General features: G+C 46.2%; 1 protein-coding gene across 11 annotated transcripts in view; it reads left to right on the forward strand.

Annotated features, from left to right (window-relative positions):
• LOC140191795 (RNA-binding motif, single-stranded-interacting protein 2-like) overlaps positions 1-26,009 on the forward strand; it is a 269,357-nt gene that overhangs the window by 162,362 nt on the left and 80,986 nt on the right. For all 11 annotated transcript variants that reach the window (XM_072249564.1, XM_072249565.1, XM_072249566.1 and 8 more), the window contains 2 exons: positions 1,782-1,840; positions 17,506-17,597. In XM_072249564.1, the coding sequence (XP_072105665.1) occupies positions 1,782-1,840; positions 17,506-17,597 (151 nt within the window). The remainder of the gene's footprint in view (positions 1-1,781; positions 1,841-17,505; positions 17,598-26,009) is intronic.

Here is a 26,009-nt window from a genome sequence, read left to right on the forward strand (position 1 = left end):
AAGAGGCAAATCAGGTTTTGGTCACCCTGCTATGATGCCATTAAGCTGGAAACAGTGCAGATGAAATTTACAAGGATGTTGCCAGGACTGAGAGCCTGAGTTTGGCCAGACTAGGACTTTATTCATTGGAGGGCAGGAGAATGAGGGGTGATCTTACAGAGATGTGTAAAATCATGAGAGGCATAGATAGGGTAAATGTACAGTCTTTTTCCCAGGGTTGGAGAATCAAGAACTAGAGGGTATTGGCTTAAGGTGAAAGTGGAGAGATTTAATAGGTACCTGAGGTGCAACTTTTTCAACCAGAGGTTAGTGGTTTTAGACCATAAGACCATAAAGACACAGGAGCAGAATTAAGCTATTTGGCCATTCGGTTTTATGGAACAAGCTGTTAGAGGAAGTGTTCGAGGCTGGTACCTTAATAACAGGTGCATGGGTAGGAAAGGTTTCAAAGAACATGAGTCAGTTGTGGGCAAATAGGACTAGCTGGGATGGACATCTTCATCGTGGACCACTTGGGCTGAAGGGCCTGTTTCTGTGCTGTATGAATCTAACTTGCCGCAGGAAACCCAACCTGGTCACCCTGGTATTCATAAGGTTGGTCCATTTGAGGGGTTCTGGTCGGTGGTGACCCCCAGGACATGATGGAGGACTCAGTGTTGGTCATGCCACTGAATGTCAAGGATAAGAGGATATGCTCTCTCCAATAAGAGTGTTATTGCTAGGAGAATATTCTCTCTCTCTCTCTCTCTCTCTCTCTCTCTCCCCCCCCTCCCTCTCTCCCTCCCTCTCTCCCTCCCTCTCTCCCTCCCTCTCTCCCTCCCTCTCTCCCTCCCTCCCTCTCTCCCTCCCTCTCTCCCTCCCTCCCTCTGTCAGAGAGAGTGTGAGTGTGTTAATGGTAGGAAGATATGCTCTGGCTTGTCGGAGAGGGTTATTGCCTGACACTTATAGAGTGAATGTTATTTGTTACTCTTCAGCCCGTGGAAACAAGGAAAGGGAATGGGTACATAGAGGGTTGGCAATATTTCATGCAATGTCAAATTGGATGTAAGAAAGATAAACATTAACTTATTTATCACATGTACATTGAAATATTGGAAAATACAGTGAAAGGTGCCATTTGCGCCAACTACCAACACAGTCCAAGGACATGCCGGGGAAGACTGCAAGTGTTACCATGCTTCTGATGCCAACATAGCATGCCCATAACTTACTAATCCTAAACTGTACAACTTTGGAATGTGGGAGGAAACCAGAGCACCCGGAGGAAACCCATGTGGTTACAGGGAGAATGTACAAACTCCTTGCAGACAGCAGCAGGAATTGAACTCCAACCTACCAATTACTGGTACTGTAAAACAGCGGGCTTACTGCTATGTAATGGGAATTGTAGTCAAGTTGTGCACAGCAAGCTGACAAGAGTAACACTGAGATAAATAGTTTGCATGATATTGGTTGAGGGACCACAGAGAGCATACAGATGGGGCCACAGTTTACTGTCTCATCCTGAAAGGAGTCTACTTTCCTCTCAGTGAAGTGAAGGAGAATCAGGCTTTTTCTTGTAATTGAGCATCTGGAATAAGACTTGAACTTCAACCTTCTGTCTCAAAGGTGAGGGTGCTACCCACTGAGCCACAGCAAACAACTGGGGAGGACATCACCACTGGAGAGACCATGCCTGGATTGCAGGGTTAGCTTCCAAAACAGATGGGCCTAATGCCAACTTGAGATGCTGCATCAACATTTTTACAGTCTCTAATTTTTTTTACTTTGCTTCTTAACAGGTATGGCAAAATAGTTTCCACAAAAGCCATTCTGGACAAGACAACCAACAAGTGCAAAGGTAGGAGACTCCATTTCTACAGTGTGTGAACATCCAGCCAGATTCAGGCACTTTCACCCCCCCACCCACCCCACCTGCCAGAACAGTTCACCCCTCTCATTCCCAGTGTCGACATCTTAATGCCAGATGACCAGAGGTAGCAGGCAGGAGCGAGGAAGGAGGGAGATGCGATTGCAGTGGGGGATTTGGTGTCAGGTGCTCCCATTGTTATTTCTGACTGTGGGAATAAGTGCTGTTCAGGAATGATGTGAAAACAAGAGAGTAACACTGTAATTTGGTTTTACGGGCACGCTTCACCATGTAACAGAATCAGTCTGGATTCATAAGAAGGAGATACCATGCTGTGGCTGCAAACATTACAGGTGTGCTCTGGCAACTGTATCAAGACTGGACTGTTCGATAACATCCTTTCAAACAACTATTTAATGAATGATGTATGTGATTTGCTAATTGGTTGAAATTACCTGGTGATGAACTAGCAGTGTAAAACTGTTCATTTTGAAATGCTTTGTTTTTGGATGTGTTAACAACAACAACTTGCATTTATATTGTGCCTTTAACAGGTGCTTCACAGGAATGTAATCGGAAACCAAATTTGACACCGAGCCATCAGGGCAGGCGAGCATACTCTCAGCCAAAGGCAATGGTTTTGAGGAGTGATTGATTAAAACCCCCCAAAAAAGCACAGGAGAGGTTTGGGGAGGGAGCTCAGAGTTGAAAAGGACTACAGCCGCTAATGGTGGGACGATTGAAGTTGGGCTGAGGTGGGGTAGGGGTGGAAGAGGCCGAAACTGGATTTCAGAGGGAGGATGAGTGAGTCCATGGAGGGAATTTGAACAAAAGGAAAGGCAAGGGGTCAGGGCAGCAAAGATTGGAAGTGTCTCACACTTACCAATTGGTTTGTATGTCTATGGCCTTCCCTTTCATAGGAGAGATGTTTGTTGAGAGTATCTCAGATCTGAAATGGTTAATGCTTACTTTTCAGCCAGTGGGAGTAGGGCAGGGGTCATGACCTTTACTCCCTTGCAACCAGTTGGAAGGAAAATTGCTCAGGAGTTTGTACTGATCGCCGGGAGAGCTGGATTGGACTCCAGTTCCACTGGGGAGCTGGCAGACAGCCCATAGAGCAGAGAGTGCCACGATTGCAGCCTGTGGTCACGGGAGGGGTCTTCATTGAGAGGTAAAAGGGAAGCCTCCCTTTTCACCATAAAACATCCCCCTTGCCCTCACTCCCCACTGCCTGCTGAAAGCAGTCCTGTCAACTCCACCCTTCCCCCTCAACTGAGCGTGAGTTTAAGATGTTCACCGAACCTACTTCCAAAGGCATATCATTTGAATCAAAAGCACATTCCGCATTCCTGGGATTCCAGCCATCCGTGGAACACAAGGGAGGTCCCAGCTGCACAGCTGTGTTGTGGAAGGAGAGGAGGAGGAGGAGGAGAGAGAGAGAGAAAGAGAGTAGGAGAGAGAGAGAGAAAGGGAGTGTGTGTGTGAGAGAGAGAGAGAAAGCAGGGGGGGAGGAGGGAGGGAGGGAGAGAGAGAGTGCAAAGAGGCTGTCTGAAACATGTACCAGCATCTGTGAGAGTATTTATACCCTTAGAACTCGGTGTTCTTCCAACAATATTTCCTGTTGAGATTGGCAGGCCAAATTCAGAGTTAGATCCACCTCCAAGGATGATGGAAGGGGCCTTTTTTTAACAAGCTATAATGCGCAAAGACAAACCCAAATAAAGTTGTAGCTGTTTGAATCACCTGCCCCTTGGGTTTGTTTTTCATCATCGTTAGAAGCCAGTGACCTTCCCACTAAAATGTCCTGCAAATCATCACTGTGGGAGGAACCACTGGATCTACCCTCCACCCCATCGATTGGCCCCATGTTCTGTCATTGCCTGTGCTCTGATGTCAGCTTGAAATGGTTGGGCAGGGCAAATGACCTCTCGGTTTCCTTTTCAAATTCCCAAAGTGAGGACACTTATTTTGACATGACCATGTTCATCGTATTTTTTTGTTAAACAAGAAGTGCATCTTATGATTGAATGTTAAATATTGGCAGCTGTGCATATTTTCAGAACTGAGCAACCAGCTTTTGCTTTTAAAGACCATGACTCAGTTTTCCCATCCTTTAATGTGTCACCCTACCAAAGTGAGAGGTATGTCGTTATTTGGCATGGCAGTCATGCAGAATCCTGTCCAGGGCTTGCATCAGACTTCCCCAACTAGGCTGTCTCATCAGAAGCAAAGGCCTTGACTTATTGCTTCCCAAACTAACTAAAGTAAAATCAGAATGTGAAATCTGAGCCTGCTTGGCTCAGATTTATCCCACCACGTTCCCACCATTCCCCCCCCCCCCACTAACACCACCACCACCCTGAGATCCTTTTCACCGACGCCAGGAGTAGACGTTGAGGGAGAGGCCAATCACAATGCCCTCACAGTTGACTTGCCTGCCTGTACTTTCGAAGACAGAATACAACATAAGAATATGGTCAATCGTCAATGTACTCAAAAATCTAAATGCCAGTGTGGATGATTCATATGTACTTTGGCATTCTTTGACTTTCTCCTGTGTGTAACTTGGACACTGGGCCTGCGTTCTGTCTTGGCTCTTAGCTGATCAAGACGTTAAATTTATTGCTGAGCTAAAATATGCTGATGAAAACCCAGCTACTCACAACATCCATGCTGAAATGGGCAGTCACTTCCAGTGACAACAGACTGCGCAGCTCTGGCCATTTACATCTGTTTCAAAGTTGCCAGCATTTTTGAAGCTCAGTCTTTTTTGCGCCATGGCAGTTTTGTGTCCCATCTACCCAATTACAGTAGGCTTCACCCTTGACCCTTCTCGTAAACCAGCATGCAGGAAAAATCTGATTATCCTCTTCCTCCTCTCTCTGAACTTAAAACTTGAGAGACTGTGCAGATGAAGGGTGACTCTCTAACAAAGAGCTGACGTGGACAAAGTGGACCGAATGCCCCCTGACCATTGTCATTTTGTTCTGTTGCCTCTTCCTTGCAAAAACAACACTAGTTTTTTTTTAAATCTTCTCTCTGACAGATTTTAATAAAGTATTTTTTGGAGAAGATGGACTTCTTATTTTACAACTGCTGCTTTTGCCTTTCACGTATAGAGTTTACGTTCCTCCCCCTAGCCATTTCAAGGACCACAGACTAGCATGTTTTAATATTAATTGTAAATGCTATCGTGTTTTATCAGCCACTGCCTTGTTCAGTGGGGTTTTGGTTTGCTAAGAGCCATTTTGTAACATAACTTGAGGAAAAGTGGAACAGTGTCCTGACCAGGAAATGAAGCCCCAGCTCGCTGTCATTAATTTCACAGCCGTCAGTTTCCGCTTTTCGTCGCCTCGGTAATGGAGGTGGATTTCTCTCCAGCTGTACACACTGCTGATCTTGTTTGATTTCCATCTTTCATTTTCCTCAGCGGCTTTTCTTCCCCCTCTCTCTCCGGACCGGACCTCACTGATCCCTGTTCTGACTGTGCTGTCTTGCTGCTTTGCTTCAGTGGGAAGGGGAGCTCATCACAGTCACCTCACCTGATCGGCTATTCTTCAAGTACTGGTACGGGCACAGTCCGAGGTAATTGGCACTCGCGCATGCGCGCGCGCGCGTGCGCGCGCACACACACACACACACACACACACAACCATGGATATACATGCAGGGATATGTACACTCATACACTCAGTGGCCACTTTATCAGGAACCCCCTGTACCTAATAAAGTGGCCACTGATTGTATATTCATAGGCTTCTACTGCCGTAGCCCATCCACATGTTGTGCGTTCAGAGATGCTCTTCTACAAATCACTCTTGTAATACCTGGTCATTTGGGTTACTGTTGCCTTCCTGTCAGCTTGAACCAGTCTGGCCATTATCCTCTGACCTCTCTCATTAACAAAGCATTTTCACCCACAGAACTGCCGCTCACCGGATTTTTTTTTTGCTTTTTGCACCATTCTCTGTAAATTCTAGAGATCATTGTTCATAAATATCCCAGGAGATCAGCAGTTTCTGAGGTACTCAATGCACATCATCTGGTACCAGCAGTCATTCCATGGCCAAAGTCACTCAAATCACATTTCTTCCCCATTCTGATGTTTGGTCTGAACAACAAATGAATCTCTTGACTATATCTGCATGTTTTTATGCATTGTGTTGCTGCCTCATGATTGGCTGATTGGATATTTATATTAATGCGCAGGTGTACAAGTGTACATAAGAAAGTGGCCACTGAGTGCATACAGTCATATACAATAATTGATTCACATATTGATGTGCATAGAGGCATATCCCATATTAACAGACACACAAATGATACATAAAGGACCACGTATATCAATGTGCATCTTTTTAAACATGCATTAATTTTCCACTGTAGGTACACATATTCATGCATCTATGTTGATCTGTGTAACTTTACATACACATGAGCATGCAAACATAAAATCTTGTGCACATACTTGCAGACATACATGCATGCACGTACACAGCAATGTATACTCGATGTCATGTGGAGACATGTAAATGTTAACAATCACAGAAATATGCATGCCAATTGCAGTTAATGTATGCACACACTACATTATAATGTTGGAATGCAAGACAGGTGTCAATATACATAATGGCATACGGTCAGGTACACAATTGATTCTTGAGCTTGGAGGCACTCGGTCTGGATAGCTTGCATGTTGTCACATATGAATATGCATGTACATAGCCACTTGTGATTGATGTCATTCATCCAGGCAAGTTTATAACAAATGCAAACAAACTTACTTCCACTCATAGACATGCACAATAGCAAACACAGACTCAGACATTTAGGCATGCACATACATACATGCACAAGCACATAAGCATGCAGACAGAGAAGCAGGTGTGCAATTGTACAGGTATATGCTCATTGACATGCACGTAGACCCAAACACTGAATATATGCAGGCAGAGACCATGCAGTCAAACATAATCACGTGATCTCACAGAGAGACACATTACTGTATGAACCCCTATACTACCATATTCACCTCCTCCTGTCCTGCCCAGGAGCACCGAGCACCAAGACCGGTTGTCCCGCTTAGGGATCAAAAGACCTAAACTGGAATTGGCTTGGCCTGGCTGGCTCCACCCCATGAACACCAACCCATTGGTGGGATGTGGAACATTAATCTTGGCCTCTCGAGGACTTGCCTTGTTGTTGTTTCTCTCGGCACTGGATTCTGAAAGGAAGGAAGCAATTTTTCAGGCAGCCACGTGGCAGCCAGAGGCTTCTTTGATCAGCAGTCCATGCGAGCAAGACTACACCCCAGCAGTCTGTCCCTCTCCTCTCCTGGACTATGGAGACCTTTCAAACAATCTGCAGCATCTGTGGGTGGGAAAGGAAATGCCGACGTTTCAGGTCAAAACTCTGTATCAGTCCTCCGGCAGATGATTTGTTGCTCCAGATTCCAGCATCTGCAGTCTCTTGTGGTCTCTTTCATTCAACCTGCCATTCATACGGGGAACATGGCAGTTCCTCTCTAACCATCTACATGCCAATAAGCCTGCAGATGTGTGTTTGCACGTGTAAGTATACCCTCTCCACGTACATGCACGCTTAACTGTGGTGCAAGTATGGGTGCACGTGTGCGTGCTTGTTGATATAGATGTGTTTGTGGGTCCAGCTGCATCTGTGCACATATGTTATACATTTGCATGAGTGGATATCATCAAGCATGTCTGCCTGTCGTCATGCGTGTACAGAAAGAGGCCACAGTCTACAGAACTTCTTCTGCCATTCATTGAGATAGCACTGGGTGAGCATTTTGGTGCCAAGAGCCTTAATGTCATAGTCCAGCAGAAAAGATTAAAGATCAAAGATTAGTTTTACTTCACACATATACATGAAAACATACAGTGAAATGCATCGTTTGCATCACATCAGATCAGCGAGTGTCGTGCTTGGGAGCAGTCCGTAGGTGTCGCTACGTTTCCAATGCCAACATAACATGCCCAAAACTCACCAGCCGTAACTGTATGTCTTTGCGATGTGGGAACCAACACGTTCACAGGGAGAAGGTACAAACTCCTTACAATGGCAGGTATCGAACCACAATCTTACAGCTGGCGCTGCAAAGCGTTGCGCTAACCTCTGGCGCTACTGTGCTTGCCCTCTCACTTCTGAGACTCTTGTGTTTGGCGCAGCCTCGGCAGTTCCTTAAGCCAGGGCAGAGCTTTAGGGTGAAGTATGAGCTTAGCCAATGCATGGAGCATAGCCATCACCTCATCCCGCAGCAATTCATGCATGCAGAGTAGGGTGGACAAACATGCACCTAATAATAAAGATTGGGGGGGAGGCAGTCTCCAGCAATTATTCTCACAAGCGCTTCACTTGCCCTGCTGCGCTTTGCTAAACAATATTGCCCTGCATTTCCTGATCTGGCCAACAGGACACAGTCCATTGCAATGGAACTTGGGATAGTCCCACTATTTATGTCACAGAATTATTCCACTAGGTGCACTGCAACTTTTTTTTGTAGTAATTATTAAAAATGACAAACTGATTCCTCAAATGTTCTACTTTTTGTCACCTGGTGAAGCTAGATAGCTGGAGGCTTGGAATTAGTAACTTGCCTCTTGGGATGAACTTTTAAAGAAAATAGTAAATTCTGTCACAGCAGGAGATTCCCGTGAAAATGCTGCACTTCGGAACAATGCCCTGAGCTTAAATCTGAAGCGATACACTCGGGAAGGGCGATGTCCTTGCCCCCAAGTTTTTGTTTGGACAAAACTTTCTGGAGGATGCTGTCTCCTAAGCAAAACAAAAGCCTCTTTTTGTGTCTGTTTAATATTTCAAAATTCCACCCTTGTTTTGCCCAAATTGAATGCTCCTTTCTAACAGGCATCTTATGGGCACGGTTGCCAGCTAGGTGACCTCTGACCTCTGAGATGGCTCAGTGAAGCAGACTCAAACAGATGTTGTGATAACAAACACTGAGGTGTAAGACTATGTGGAGAAGGCAAGCAGGTTTGTTCTTAGAAGGTCATTGAGCAAAGGTATGGTCATGTGGTAGCACTCTTGCCTTTGAATCAGAAGGTTGTAGGTTCAATTCCCAGTCTAGCTATAAAAGCACAAAATTCCATGTTGAGGCTCTTAATATGGCACTGGCTTTCAGATGCTAAGGCATGGCCAGTCATGATCCCACAGTGCAGTTTGTAAAACTTAGGGGCTTCTCTGGTGTCCTTGGCAACCAGTCCTCCCCTGATGAGCTAAATGGCCTGCTCCTGTGCTGTATTCTCCCTTCTTCCTCACCAACAAAAGAATATTGGAGGCAGTCCAAAAGGGGTTTTCCGGTCTAATGAGAGGGATGACTTATCAAGAGAGGTGAAGCAGAATATATTCTTTGAAGTTTAAAAGAATGAGTGAATGAACTTATTGAAGAGGGCTTGACAGAATAGTTCCTCGATCCAGGGAATCTTAAATAAGGAGAAACTGATATAGGGGCAAATCGTTTAAACCCAGCTATGTCAACGTCCCTTCTCACAGAGGGCAGCAAATCTTTGGAATTCTCAGAGGGTATTGGAGGATGGATCATTGAGGGTATTTAAAGGGGACTTAGATAAAATGTTAAGGATTACAGAAAGACGAGGAGTTAAGACCGGGCACAAAGCAACCATTGGATGGAAGAATATACTCAAGGAGGCGAGTGGTCGGCTGCTCCTGTTTTCTTGTATAATCACTGAATCCAGTTACCAGGTCGTGATGTTATCTGTGGCATTTCCTCATTCCCGCACTCCCAAAATACCTCAGGAGCTTGAAAATTTTCTGTTGTTCTGTGGTTGAGTGTAGTGCTGCAGAAATGCAAGTGTTTCTTTTTGCCTTCCTCTCTCTTTATCTCAAATTGGGTTTGGACCTTGGGGCTCAGCAACCCCTTTAGGTCTTGGCTGCTGCTGAAAACGCTTGCAAAACAAATAGGTGTGCACTGTGTATGAAGGGAGGAACCAGACTCCTTCTCCAAAATTAGACCTTTAATAGTAGATTTCTTAGTTGATCTTGGGGCATGAATGGCATGGTCCTAATCGTGGGACTCCTGGTCCTGATATGGCATCCATTTTAAATTGTTGGACAGAGAAACACAGCACCACTGGAGGTTGCCTCAACCTTGGCCTTACCTTAGGTCCCTAGTGAGAAGGAAGAAGGTATTTGGGGATTGGACGGTGTGATGGACAAGGATCTCTGGATTTTTTTTTTGGACAACTTGCTAATTCAGCAGGGGCATCAAGTTAACAGCGCCGTGCTGACATCATCATTCCCCTGGAAACCCACAGCACCGAGAAGAGTCAGAACCCAGTTGATCAGGGAGGTGAGAGGTGAGAGCTGTGTCCCAATGGTATGTTTCAAATCTGAAGACTGTTCATTGGATGGTCCTTCTCACCTCTGGAGCTGAGAATGTGTGTCAAGCTGCACCTTGTGTTTTCGCATCCTTTGGGTCAGTTGATGGATTCCAGGGCCGGAGACATCAGTTCTTGTCTGTCATGGAAGGCTTCAGCAGTCTCCTAGCTGCGGCCCTTGGTCAACCCAGCCTATTTCCTACTATGCGACTGCACTTTGTTGCCTGCATTGGGATCCAGAGGCCATGGAAGGTGCTGTGAAAATGCAAATTCTCCCTTACTTCTGCGCTCATAAGATATACAAGAAGAATTTGGCCATCTAGCCCATTGACTCTGCTCTGTCTTTCTCAGCCCCAATCTCCCGCCTTCTCCCCATAACCCTAATGCCCTTACAATTGAGAACCTATTAATCTCTGTCTTAAGTACACCCCGTGACTTGGCCTCCAGGACAATGATTTCCACAGGTTTACCACCCTCTGGCTGAAGAAATTCTCCTCATCTCAGATTTAAAGGGGTGCCCATTTACTCCGAGGCTGTGCCCTCGGATCCTAGACTCTCCTACATGGCCGTTGGCAATAGGGCTGCTCTTCTGTGCCGTGAATAAGGTCCATAGGTGTGAGCAACTTTGAGACATGTACTGTCAAAGGGAAGGTAATGTTGGCACCATAACAGTGCGAGGCAAAGACTCTCCAACAAGAGAGTGTCTACCTACCAACCCTTAACATTCATTGGCGTACCCATCACCTAGTTCCTACACTCAACATCCTGAGGGGTCACTATTGACCTGAAACTTAACCCGACCAGCAACATAAATACTCTTTGTCTGAAGCTTAGTATCCTGCAGTAAGTGACTCACTGCCTAGTATCCCAAAGCTCTTCATTTGCCCCAACGATGCCATCCTGAAGAAAACAGTCTGCTTGTTTGGCACCTCATTCACCACACACACTCCCCACCAACGGCGCGCAACATGCTTCTCAGTTACTCCCCAACCCTACTCCAGCAGCACCTCCCAAGCACGCCGGCTCTTAAAGGACATGCAAGAGACAAGTCCATGACTCTGACCTGAAACGTCGATGGTTGTTTTCCTCCCACAGATGCTGCTCGACCACTACATTCCTCCAGGTGATTGTTTCTTGCTCCAGTCATTTCATAGGGGAAGGCTGAGGGCGGCAGTCGCAGGGGAACACCGCCACCTGCAGGTTCCCCTTCAAGTCACACACCATCACAACTTGGAATATATCACCATGCATCGTCACTGGATCTGAATCTTGGAACTCCCTCCCCAACAGCACTGTGTGGGAGCCCCTTCACCAGAGTGGTTCAAGATGGCGGCTCATCTCCCACCTTCTCAAGGGCAATAAATGCTAGTCTTGCCTATGTTGCTCACCCCACAAATGCATAAGTAGCAAATGGAGACACTCACTAATGGTAAAAGATTGTAGCACCCTCATGTGCAGCCTGATGGGACCTTCAGAGGAAGAGGTGCAGCCAGCAGAGCTTCTGCCTCACAGCTCTGTGGTCCCAAGTTTGATCCCGAACTCCAATGCTGTTTCCCCCAGGTGGTCTTGTTCCCTCCCACATCCCAAAGTGTCCGTGGATTAATCGGGCGCTGTAAAATATTCCTAGTTTGTAAATGAGTGGTAGAGTCTGGGGGGATGGGGATGAGTTGATGGGAATATGGGGGAGAGTAGGTTACAGCGAAATTAGCGAGGTATGGAATTGCGCTAAGAAACTCAATGGGCCAAAGGAAATATAGAATTAAATGTTTGTGGAAAAGACTCAAAATCCCTTGACAGATGGGGAGAATGTGCATTCATAAAAACAATCATACATATCAGAGCCCTGAGTTGGCATAGGTTGGGGTTGTGGGCTGCATCTGTGCGAGCGTAGGGGAGGGTGATGTGATCCACACGTTGTTCTCCGATGATCAACCTCTGTTGGGTACATGGCAGACTGAAGTGGTTCAGGTAGGAAAGGATAGAGTTGGCCATGGGGACAGCCATTAGGGTTTAAGTTGTCTTTTCAAGCAGTGGGAGGGAGGTTGTTGAGAGGTTAAGGGAGTGGTTCCTGATCCAAGGTCTTTTCTTTTAAACCTTTCCCTGTTATCTCATTCCAACACTGCCTTTGGCAACGCTGGCAGGGAAGAGGAGGGGGGAGCCTCTGAAAAAGATTCAAGGTAGCTTGAAATACTTATGGTGAAATTGACAGCTTTCTGTACCGTTGGGGCTGACCTGGGCACTTGGCTGGACTCACATTGCATGCAGCCAGGTCAGAAGGATAATGTTTATAGGCTTTATAAAGTGGCCAGCAGAAGGGTAGCAGGGAAAGTAAACCACAAGCACCACCACCTGATGTATATAATGTATTCCTGCCAACATGCTAACCCACAGCCCCAGGAGACCACATCTCATAGAGTCTCAGGAAGAAAGCCTTGCTGGATTAGAAAAGGACACTGAGTTGCCAAGCCATTGGCAGCCCCACCAGTCCTTTGCTCCTTTGGTCCAGGGTTTGTTTGCCATGGGAGGGGTGCCTTCCCTCCCCAACGTGTCTCTCCGACTCTTCTGAAAACCTGCGTCTTTGTACAATTTGCATCTCCCCCCCTTTCTGGCTCAGTGTAGGCCCTGTCAGATCAGCACTCTCTATGTGTTTAAGTCTGTAAGTGGGACGCCATATCAGCGCAAGTTGTTGTTGTTAAGCAACCTTGGGTGCCTTGGGAGGATTTCCTAACTGCCAGTCACAGAAGTACTCGGCAAGCAGACTCCCGTTGATGGGGATTCTATCAGGCATGGTGCATTTGCAATGACAAAGCTATGTAAGTGCAAGGCAGATTGAATCCTGGTGCCTATGCTACCATTTGGGTATAATGTGAGACTGCTGCAGAGCCAACTGCACTACTTATCTTTTCAGTGAGATTGCTCACCTGATTGTCTGAGATACAAGCTTTAAATCTGTACCAGGGGACACAGCATTCTGTTGTGGCTGATGTGTCGCCGTGGCAACGGTGACCCAAGGGCACCAAAGCCAGGTAATGTATCCCTATGGCTCCCAGGGTAAATGGCATGGCAAGACATTATGCTGATTAGGAATGGCTATACCTTCTGGATTGCCTTAAAGTCTCCAAAAGCTGGTGATTGTTCTTCGCGGCATGGCTAAGGAGCAAAATAAAGTTTTTGCTACCCATTTGAGTGCTCTTGCAATTACCAGAGTGAACCACATTAACCGTGGCGGATGCTCCAGTGCAGAACTGAGGAAGCGCAAACTTTGTTACCAGTGCTATCTTTCACTGCTTGCTCTTTGACAGATATAAAAAGATTCCACGGCGCTATTTCAAGGTAGCTCGTCCCTGTGCCCAGGGAGGCTGCTGATTACTCCCCACCAAACAGATCATTCGGTCAAAATCGCATTTATCTTTATGGGATCTTGCTTTTGCGCAGATGAGTGCTTCCTGCAATGCTGAAAATGCTGCAAAACATCCTGAAAGCGGGCTTGAAAGGCACTACAGTAATGCAAGTCTGTCTTTGTTTTTCTGGGAGTTGTTGAAGTTGGGGAAGGAGGCTGTTTGATCATGCAAGGAGGCTGGAGACTTCTAATCGAGCCTCTAGGATCATGATTCAGCCAGAGCTGACAACTCTTACACAGTCACCCTGCAATGACCAAGCTTACCTCAGTAGAGTTGGCGGTGAGCATTACCCTAGATAGTTAAGCAGAAGACCTTCTGAGTCAAGAACGGCCAGGGATTGTGCTTCTTCTGTTTTAAGTACAGGCTAGGCCATTTCAGGGATAGAGGCAGGGGCTTTTGCCAAGTTAACCCCTTCCCAGTGGTAGTACAGTGGTGCAACAGGTAGAGCCACTGCCTCACAGTGCTGGAGACCTGGGTTCGATCCTGACCTCCGGTGCTATGTGTTTCGAGTTTTCACATACCCTCTGTGACCACAGAGTGCTCTGGTTTCCTCCCACATCCCAAAGATGTGCAGGTCAGTAGGTTAATTGGCCGTTGTTAATTGCCTCTGGAGTGCATTGAGTGGTAGAATCTTGGGTGAGTGGTTGAGAATAAAATTGGATCAGCGTAGGATTAGTGTAAAGGGATGGTTGATGATGGCTGGTGAGCTGAAGGGACTGTGTGATTCTGAAATTCTTTGCAACTGAGATAAATTGGTGTCCCTCTCCGTTCATCTTATTTTGAACTTGTCTTCCATGGGAAGGTAGTGGATTTGACTCTTGCCCCTATAGTCCAGAGTAGTCTTGGCTAGGGTTCCAGTAAGAGTGTGTGTGTACTCATCATCCTGCCCACCGCCATCACATTTAGCGATCCCACACCGAGGACCTCTGGCCGTGAGAAGCGGAAACAGCAACATAACGTAGTGTGAACCTCAGCGATGAACACCAGAATGGCATCCGGATCCTTTGCATATTGTATTCAGCCCCGAGCTGAGTTCAATGCCCAGTTCCCTCTTTTGCACTGACCTGGTCCGTCCACCTAGTACTGAAATCCCCCTCCCACACCTTGGTTACTTTCCAACTCAACTATTCCAATATTCTCCTGAGTCCATCTCTGTTCCCTACTCTTTCATGCAGAGATACAGCACAGAAGCAGCCCCTCAGCCCACTGAGTCCATGCCCACCATCAACCAGCCATTTACTGTACACTTATCCCATTTCATTGTCCCTGCACTCCCATCGCTACCCCCCAGGTTCTACCCCTCACTCACACCAATTTGCAGCGCTGATTAACCCAACAACCAGCATGGGAGGAAACTGGAGCACCTCAGGGGCAAACCCATCCAATCACGGGAAGAGTGTGCAGACTTCACACAGGCAGAACCCAAGGTCGGGATCAAACCTGAGTCTCTGGAGCTGTCAGGCAGCGGCTCTATACACTCCGCCACAATGGCTATCCTAAAGGGGCTCCATTATGAGTACTCAGTTTGAAATCCTTTACAAAGCACAGCCTAATTGAGGTGTTTAGATAATTATAGGATTTGATTCTTTTTATTTCAAAAATAAACTTGTATTCATAATAAAAATACACAAAGGAATAAACACATTGCAAATAACATTCTTAGTGTCGTTCACCACATAAAAGTAAGCTCTTCCCACTGCAAAGGATTTCAGTAAATACGTTCTTAGATAATAATATGAACATTTCTGCTCTTAATTAACATACAAGACCTACCTCAGCAGGATTTGATTGGGGTGAGAGAAAGGTGAAAACAATTCCCTTCCTCAGAGAGTTGAGTTCCTGTGTGATACTGTGGGAGTGCTTCACCTTCAGGTGAGACGGAGGGATCGCCTGAAGATGCTTTCACTGAGACCAATGGGTTGTTGGGTCAGAGGTCAAGGTGGGTAGGCGCAGGTGAATGCCCAATAAGATGCGATCTAGTTGAATTGTGGGACAGGCTCGAGAGGGTGACTGACATTCAATTCCCATATTTGGCTTACCCAAAACTAGGTGTCATGGCGGCTGAGCTTCCTCACAGCTCCAGAGACCCAGGTTCAATCCCAGTCTTTGGCATTGTCTGTGTGTGAAGTTTGTACATTCTCCCTGCGAACACATGGGATTCCCCCCCCCCACCCCGGTTCTTTGGTTTCTTCCTGCATCCCAACAACGTGCGGAGTCGGTGGTTTACAGGCTACTGTATGTTGTGTGCAGGTGAGTGGTAGAATCTTGGGGGAGTGGCTGGAAATGTAAGAGAGAACAGGTCACAGGGAAATAAGGGATTGATAGAACAGATGTGAGAGACTTTATGGGCTGAATGGCCTCCTATGACACAGAAAAATGCTGTCCATATCCTAATACACAATAGTTTCTGCTCCTCTGACCTCCTGCCACCAGTTCCCAATATTAACAGCCATACCTTCAGTTCCCGAGCTCCTGTACTCTGGAATTCCCTCCTTGAGAGTCTCTTCCAAAAGACAGCACCTCCAATAACGATGGCTCCAATGTGGAGAATCAGCCCAGATTTTTGTGCTGGTCGCTGGAATGAGATTTGAATCCACAGTCTTCCAACTGTGAAGTGAAAATGTGACCATCGAGTCACCAGGAATGATTTGATGCTGAATCGAATGCTGGTCTTCTGTCCTTAGCTCAAGGGCATGTACAGTTAAGCGTAGACTTGTGATTGCACTCTTTGAGGTAGTTTATGCTTCCCGGTCTGAGATGTGCACCAGGAATCCAATTACCCATTTGAGCTGTTCAGGAACCTTATAAGCTCTCTTGTGCTAAAGCTTCTGGCATTTTGACCAAATTATTCAACACTGAGGGTTTGATTGGGTCAGAAATGAGCAAGGTCAAATGTAACTGGGTAACAGAAGTCCCACCTCTAGGCTGTTGCAGTTGGAGAGTGGGTTGAGGATGGCCATGTTTTCATTCATTTTCATTCCTCCAGACAGGACCAGGTTTCATCCACTCCCCTGTATCTACCTTGAAGCAGCTTTAAGCACTGATGAACTTCCATATTTGGGCTGTGCCATCAGCACTCTGGGCCCTAAGCTCTGGAATGCATTCTTTGAACCTCTCTGCCTCTTTGCCCCACATGTTCTTCTTGTAAACGCTCCTTCGCTGGTCAACCTCTTAGCCGCCCGTCCGAACACGAGGCTTGGTGTCAATTTTGGTCTGATTACGCTCACGTGAAGCCCCTCAGAAGGCTTCTGCACGCTAAAGGCGCTATGTAAGTGCAAGTTGTTGTTGTTTGGGAGTGAGTGCGGCAGGGGCTTTGGAACGACGCAGGATGAGTGGCTGGTCCCCATTCCCACTGGGTCTGGGGCAGCACTGCACACGACACCGGGATCAATCCCTGCCAAGTTGGGTCACGAAGGTCTGTCCATACACCTTGCGTGGTGCAAACCTGGTAGGGAGGTGAATTTAATGAATCTCAGCGCTGCTGACTGGTGCCTGCCTGAGTGGGAGCCACTGACCAGTGAACTGAGTTCTGCATGAGCTTAAGTCGAAGATGCAGGTATCAGGCAGGACAACAGCAAGGCCGCAAGCCCAGTGCTTGAAGCAAGGCCACCTGCCTGCCTGTGTGCGCGCGCACATACACACACACACCCCCCGCGCAAATGTCGCTCCCACCATCCCTTCAGGGCCGGCCCTTCTGTGGGTGAGAGAGCAGTGGGGTCTAGGAGCTACCGCGTGGGTGGTTCCTTGGGCTTGACGCGCACTGATGCTTTGAGCCAGCGTTGACAGCATCCCCTTCTCTTTTTGAATGTGCGATATGGCGGGAATAATTGCTCGGGTCTTGATTTAACACTGTATTGACCCTGTTGGATTTTTTTTCAAGGCTATGGGTTTGTGGATTTCGATAGTCCCGCGGCTGCACAGAAGGCAGTGTCTGCGCTGAAGTCCAGTGGGGTACAAGCCCAGATGGCAAAGGTAAGGGCATACTCTTGCACTTGTGATACAGCGCTGGCTGCATAGGCTGACCACTTCCAGTAGTTTAACAATAATTACCTCGCCTCCCCCTTTCCTGGCCCATTTTCTTACCATTGGTGCGAAGCCCAGTATCTATTGCTATTGAGTGGTCTTCTTGAACCACTGCTGCCCTTTCAGTGGGCAATGCCATTGGGGAGGGTGACCCCGCTCACTTAGCCCCAGTGGTGATGTAGGAGCTGTGTGTGTGTGTGTGTGTGTGTGAGAGACAGACAGAGACATAGAGGGTATCGGGAAGGTGGCACTTAGGTGTGCTGGCTATCCAGTTTAGGAAAAGAATGGACATCACGCACACACGCACATATTGAGGCTATTGCCTCGCATTGGTAGTCGCTACCTCAGCAATGTTTCTGCCCCAAGCCAGCCAGATTTACCTGCTGTTGCACATATCCATGTGTCATTACATACTCTCAAACATATTAGCATGAAGGGGCGGGCACATTAATGTGGATTCCCTTCTACAGTTGCTTTCTCCGTTGTTTTGTTCCACTGCCTCGCATTTTTGTCATATTCCTGCCATTTCTTCAGTGATGTTCCATGCCTGGCACAGCTTCTGTTGTTTCACAAACTGGGTACCAGAGACGGTGGTTTGTGGACATGCTGAGTGCCCCTTCCTCAGTCCCCTGCTTCTCCGTACAACCCTGTGCAAGAACAGCAGCCCCATTACCCCTCTGCCTACTTTCCCATTACCATGTTAACACCATAAGGCATAAGAGCAGAGTTAGTCCATTCAGCCCATCAAGTCTGCTCTGCCATTCCATCATAGCTACTTTATTATTCCTTTCAAGCTCATTCTCTTGCCTTCTCCCCATAACCTTTGACGCTCGTATTAATCAATTGCCTCTGCTTTAAATATTCCCGAGACAGCCTCCACAGCTGTCCGTGCCAGTGAATTCCATCCTCTGGCTAAAGAAATTCCTCCTCATCTCTGATCTAAAGAGAAGTCCTTGTATTCTGAGGTTGTGCCCTCTGATCCTAGACTCCCCTACTATGGGAAACATCCTCTCAACGTCCACTCTATCTAGGCCTTTCAATATTTGATAGATTTCAATGCCTCTTTATTGATGAGGCTTGTGCTCTGCCATTGAACTGGGCCCTAGGCTAGTCTCTAAACTCTAAAATGTGTGCTGTGTATGCATTTGTGTGTGTGTGTGGATGTATGTTTATGTCGGTGCATACGTGTCTGCTTATGACCGATGCGTGTGTACCTGTATACTGCATATGTGTGTGTGTGTGTGTGTGTGTGTGTGTGTGTGTATGTATATATATATATATATATATATATATATACACACACACACACATACACACACACATACATACACACACACGCTATGTATGTGACTGTGATGTGTATGTTTGTCTGACTACAGCAGACAATATGCTGGAGGAACGCAGCAAGCTGAGTAACATCTGTGGGAGGAAAGTCCTAATGCAAGGTTTCAACCCAGAACACTGGCAATTCCTCTCCTTCTCACCAAGGGTGCTCAAGCCACTTGAGTTCCAACAACAGACTCCAGATTCCAGCATCTGAACTTGTCTCCCCAGAGCAGGATTAGATTTGACCGTATCACATTAGCAGAGCAACTCACTGGTGAGCAGCTGGTAAGGTGAAGCTTTTGGAAAGAGTTAAGAGTGTGGAATAAGCTACAGAAAAGGGCCCCACTCACATCGCGCCACACAGCTGCCTGGTTTGAAGATCCCGAGAAGTGAGTTAAAGAATCTGGTTGCCTTTGCCAGTGAAGTTTGTGAGGGGGTGGCTGGAACAGTCACTGGGAACCCTCATAGGAAATGCAGAGGACATTTGGGGCCCCTTTTCCAAGGAAGGATGTGTTGGCCCTGGAGAGGGTCCAGCAGAGGTTTACGAGAATGATCCCGGCAATGAAAAGGTATGAAGAGCAGCATGCACAAAATGCTGGAGGAACTCAGCTGACCAGGCAGCGTCTATGGGAAAGAGTAAACAATCGATGTTTCAGGCCAAGACCCTTTATTCAGAAGCATGAGGTGTATGGAGGGTTGGGAAATCTCTTTGAATCCTACCAGATGCTGAAAGGCCTGGATAGAGTGGACAAGGAGAGGATGTTTCCATTAGTAGTGAAGTTTAGAATCCCAGGATACAGTCTCAGAATAAAGGGACATCCCTTTAGAACAGAGATGAGGAGGAATTCGTTGAGCCAGAGGGTGGTGAGTCTGTGGAATTCATTGCCACAGAGGGTTGTGGAGGCCAAGTCATTGGGTGCATTTAAGGCAAAAATTGATAGGTTCTTGGTTGCTGACCGGGGCGGGGGGGGTGGTGGCGGGGTGTGTGGGTGAACGAGGCTGAGAAAAATAAATCAACCATAATTGAATGGTGGAGCTGACTCAAAGGGCCAAATGACCTAATTCTGTTACTGCATCTTAAGGTCTTATGATTTTACGGTCTTATGGAAACTAGATAAGCACTTTAACATGGGAGTGAATTTCAATTGGGAATGGATCAGAATCGATAGCTCTTTCATAAACATGGTAAAGGGCCAATGGCTGTTTCATACTTAGTTGCAGAGCTCAGCACTGCTGCAGCAGCAGCCAGCATTGGTGCCGGTGATGCAGCTGGTATGAAGGGCAGCAAAGAAATCAGCCAGAGTTTGTACTGCCGACTGCCTGTTGGAAGGCAACTGTATGGAGATGGTGCAAGGCAACAGCAGGGCCGCGCATCAGGTGCGGTATCATCATACCTGCTCCAGGTAACCACCAAGTGCCAGGGGATACGTGCACCAGTTAAGTATGACACTTCCAGCAGAACAGCTGAGAAGAAAATTGACCCTCAGTGACCTGTTAATGCCAGATTGCACTCATTCAGACCCCCACCCACATTTCCCCCTCCCCTCCCTGCTAGCCAAGCGGTCGTGCCACCTCTTTGGAGCCAAGTGGTGCATTTTGGAAGGGGAGGGAGAACAGCTAGGTATCTTGGTACATATTGCTACCAATGACATTGCTACCAATGAAAAGCAAAGAGCTCCGGAAGAGAGAATTTAGAGAGCAAGGCAGAAAGCTGAGAAGCAGGCCCTCCAGGTTAGTAACTTCTGGATTGCTGCCTGTGCCATACACCAGTGAGGGTAGAAACAGGATGGTATGGTAAATAAATGCGTGGCTGAGAAGCTGCTACAGAGGGCAGGGCTTCAGGTTCTTGGATCATTGGGATCTCTTCTGGGGGAGGTATGACCTGTTCAAAAGTGACGGGTTGCACCGGAACCCAAAGGGGACCAATATTCTTGCAGGCAGGTTTCTTAGAGCTGTTGGGGAGGGTTTAAATTAATTTGGCGGCGGGTGGGAACCAAAGTGAAGGGACTCAGGATAGGACAGATGTTAAAAAAACAAAGATAGCGTGCAGTCAGACTGTCAGGAAGAGCAGGCAGATGATAGGACAAAATTGCAGCCAGAAAGGTGAGTATCACTGCATTAGGGATATAAAATCAAAAAGGGTAGCAAATTCACGACTCAAAGTGTTATATCTCAATGCACTGAATATAAGGTGGATGACCTTATTGCACTATTACAGATTGTCAGATATGATGTTGTGGCCATCAGTGAATTGTGGTTGAAGGATGGTTGTAGTTGGGAGCTGATTGTCCAAGGTTACACATTGTATCAGATGGATAGGAAGGTAAGCAGAGGGGGAGACATGGCTCTGCTGGTAGAGAATGACATCAAATCATTGGAAAGATTTGACATAGAATCAGAAGATGTTGAATCCTTGTAGGTTGAGTTAAGGAACTGCAAGGGTAAAAGGACCCTGATGACAGTTATATACAGGCCTCCCAACAGTAGCTGGGATGTGGACCACAGATTACAATAGGAATTAGAAAAGGCGAGTCAAAAGGGCAATGTTATGATAGTCATAGGAGATTTTAACATACAGGTCGATTGGGAATGTCAGGTTGGTAATGGATCTCAAGAGAGTAAGTTTGTTGAATGCCTAAGAGATGGCTTTTTAGAGCAGTTTGTCATTGAGCCTACTCGGTTCAACTGTACTGGATTGGGTGTTATGTAATGAGCCGGAGGCAATCAGGGAGCTTAAGGTGAAAGAACTCTTAAGGCTGATTTATACTTTATACCTCTGCTTCAAATCGACGCCGTAGGTACGGCGTAGCCGCAGAACCTACGCAGATCCCTATGCCATAGCCTGACGCACACCTCTCCCAAAATGTATCTACGTGTCACGGCAACACAGACTGCAACAACTGTGATTGGTCCACTTGGTAGCTTTGCATTTCCTCCTACGCTGCAATAGCTTCCCATTGGGCGACTGAAGGGCAGGGAAGGAACTCTGGCTGCAATGCTTTCCATAAAGCTTTACAGACCTCCGAAATTATGGAGGACATATTTCACTTTTACGAGAAAAGATGCTCGCTTTAAACTTGTTTACCCCGAGAAAGACTACCATGACCACGAAGCCTTGCACAGGCAGGTGTGTGCACATGCGCAATGTGCCCGAATTGCAGAGCGACACGGACACACCAACGCACAAGTATAAATGCTCACAACGCGCGTAGGCCACTTGTGTAGGTTACGACGTCCATCTGACACAGCAGTATAAATCAACCTTAAGGAGGCAGTGATCACAATATGATTGAGTTCAACTTGAAATTTGATGGGGAGAAAGTAAAGTCTGACATAGCGGTATTTCAGTGGAGTCAAGGAAATTACAGTGATATGAGAGGGGAGTTGCCCAAAGTAAATTGGAAGGAGCTGCTGGCAGGGTTGACAGCAGAGCAGCAATGGTACGAGTTTCTGGGAAAAATGAGGAAGGTGCAGGATAGATGTGTTCCAAAAGTGAAGAAATACTCAAATGGCAAAATAGTTCAACTGTGACTGACCAGAGAAGTCAAAGTTAATGTAAAAGCAAAAGAGAGGGCATACAATAATGCAAAAATTAGCGGGAAGATAGAGGATTGGGAAGCTTTTAAAAACCTACAGAGAGCAACTAAAAGAATCGTTAGAAGGGAAAAGATGAAACATGAAAGCAAGCTAACAAACAATATCAAAGTGGATAGTAAAAGCTTTTTCAAGTATGTAAGAAAAAAAAAGAGAAATAAGAGTGGATATAGGACTGCTAGAAAATGAGGCCGGAGAAATAATAGCAGGGGTCAAGAAGATGGCAGATGAACTAAATGAATATTTTGCATCTGTCTTCACTGTGGAAGACACGAGCAGTGTGCCAGGTGTTGAAGGGTGTGAGGGAAGAGAAGTGAGTGCAGTTACTACTACAAAGGAGAAGGTGCTCAAAAAGCTGAAAGATCTAAGGGTACATAAGTCCTAGGGTTCTGAAAGAGGTAGTGGTAGAGATTGTAGAGGCATTAGAAATGATCTTTCAAAAATCATTGGATACTGGCATTGTGCCAGAGGACTGGAAAATTGCAAATGTCACTCCACTCTTTAAGAAAGGAGGAAGACAGCAGGAAGGAAATTATAGACCAGTTAGCCTGACCTCAGTGGTTGAGAAGATGTTGGAGTCAATTATTAAGGATGGGGTTGTGAAGTACTTCGTGGCACAGGACAAGATAGGACAAAGTCAGCGTGGTTTCCTTAAGGGAAAATCTTGCCTGATGAACCTGTTGCAATTCTTTGAGGAGATTACATAGGATAGATAAAGGGCATGCAGTGGATGTTGTATATTTGGACTTTCAAATCCAAGGTGCCACACATGAGGCTGCTTACCAAGTTAAGAGCCCATGGTATTACAGGAAAGTTACTGGCATGGTGAGAGCATTGGCTGGTTGTTAGGAGGCAGCAAGTGGGAATAAAAGGATCCTTTTCTGGTTGGCTGCAAGTGACTAGTGGTGTTCCGCAGGGGTCGATGCTGGGACCACTTCTTTTTATGCTGTATATCAATGATTTAGTTGATGGCTTTGTTGCCAAGATTGGTGGAGGGGCAGATAGTGTTGAGGAAGCAGGTAGGCTGCAGAAGGACTGAGACAGATCAGGAGAATGGGCAAGAATGTGGCAAATGAAATACAATGTTGGAAAATGCATGGTCATGCACTTTGGTAGTAGAAGTAAATGTGCAGATTATTTTCTAAACAGGGAGAAAATCCAAAACTCTGAGATGCAAAGGGACTTGGGAGTCCTTGTGCAGAACACCCTGAAGGTTAACTTGCAGGTTGAATCGGTGATGAGGAAGGCAAATGCAATATTAGTATTCATTTCAAGAGGTCTAGAATACAATAGTAGGGTGGTGATGCTGAGGCTTTATAAGGCACTGGTGAGGCTTCACCTTGAGTACTGTGAACAGTTTTGGGCTCCTCAGCTCAGAAAAGATTTGCTGACATTGGAGAGGGTTCAGAGGAGGTTCACAGGGATGATTCTGGGAATGAAAGGGTTATCATATGAGGAACATTTGATGGCTCTGGGTCCGTACTCACTGGAATTTAGAAGGATTGGGGGGGGGGAGAATCTCATTGAAACCTTTTGAATATTGAAAGGCCTAAACAGAGTCAATGTGGAAAAGATGTTTCCCATGATGGGGGAGTCTAGGACAAGAGGGCACAGCCTCAGGATAGAGGAGCGTCCATCTAAAACAGAGATGCAGAGAAATTTCTTTAGCCAGAGGGTGGTGAATTTGTGGAATTTGTTACCACAAGCAGCTGCGGAGGCCAGGTCATTGGATGTATTTAAGGCAGAGATTGATAGATTCTTGATTGGATGCAGCATCAAAGGTTACGAGGCGAAGGCTGGGGAGTGGTGTTGAGGACGGGTAAAAGGGTCAGCCATGATTGAATGGTGGAGCAGACTCAATGAGCCAAACGTCTTAATTCTGCCCTCATGTCTTATGGTCTTAGGGTCTTAAACACTCCTGAGGTCTCAGTCCTGAAGCTGCCCCATGAGTGGGGGTGGCCTCAATTGACAACAAGGCCTTCAGAAAGTGCACCCTGAGGCTCCGTCCACATCCCCACCCTGATGCCCCTGACAGCTCAGTGCAGGTTTTACTGGTCCAAGAATGTCACTAACAATCAGATATTCAGGAAGAGCTGAAATTAATAACAACAATTATTTAAAATATTAATGTAATTATTTAAAATACATTAAGCTAGTCCATTCATTAAAAAATGTAAAGAGAAACAGAGGAAAAAGACAAAAATCTTGGCTAAACTTTAACCTTTTCATGAAGGTTAGTGAGCTCTTTGAAATGAATGCACCGTGTTACATACACCCGCAGTAGATGACATAAAAATGCGGGACCAGATGCAAGGTGTATCCTGTCTCTCAGCTCAGTAAGGAATTTTAACTCCCCTGAATTATCTGCTGAGTTTACCCATTCCTAACAAGTTTCTTTCACATTGGTGTCCTTTAATTTAGGTAGTCTCCAGAGGGGCAATCAGTATTCACGTTTGGCACTTAGGGCAAACTGTAGGCTAAAGCTTACAGGAATGTTCCGTAAACCTACCACTCTCCCCCCATTACCTGACATCACCTTAAAGTTACGTTCCCCTCATATTAACCAATCAAAGACTGAACAATCCTTCAGTTTCTCATCTCTAGGTTTTGGCCATCAGTATATGACTTCCAGACGTCTATATACATGGTCTGGAATTGGTCTCACCAGTACTACCATTGCACCCATTCCCATAAAACATTTTCCTTCTTAAGCAAGTGCGTGCTAACTTTCTGTGTATCATATACAAAAGCAGTCAGATCCCACTGTGCTGTGGGCTCTCCATTTTTACACTATTCTGCTTGTGTTTCCCTCCTACCAAAGTAGAGAAACCTACATACCCTTCATTATATTCCACTGCCCTAGAACCATGCTGTACCTCTCAATAAATAGCATATAAATAAAGAAAGAATCTGCACTGGAATATAGAGAGGTAATTGGTCTATATTCCCGGGCAGACTCTATATTCTCTCTATATGCTTTCCCAACTACCTGGGCTGATATTCCTTTTAGAATCCATTTCAACAATGCATGCCTTTTTCAGAAAGCCTATAGGTTTATGGGAGCATCCTCAATCCAGGTCAGCACACGGAGTTCAAACCATGCACATTTCTTTATTAATATCAGGTGCATTTGCTTTATGAAGGAATAAACCAAGGGCTCCTTCCATCTCATATACCTCATAGCATCACTAGATGTAGACAGAAGAATTAGATGCATTGACTCAGGGTGTGATATTCACAAGGCGGCCATAATGTGAGACATTTTGACAAAACTCTTAGAAATTACCTGCCAGGAGTAGAGCCAACATACCAGTTAATACTGCACTGTTTCAGATCCTTTAGCTTCACTGCTGAATCAGGACCCACATCTCCATCTCAAAGCCCAATGTGGCGCTGCGGCTGTTGTTCAATGTCCCTGGCGCAAAACACACACACACATGC

This window comes from Mobula birostris, chromosome X (assembly GCF_030028105.1).
Source record: "Mobula birostris isolate sMobBir1 chromosome X, sMobBir1.hap1, whole genome shotgun sequence".
In the NCBI taxonomy this organism is placed as follows: domain Eukaryota; kingdom Metazoa; phylum Chordata; class Chondrichthyes; order Myliobatiformes; family Myliobatidae; genus Mobula; species Mobula birostris.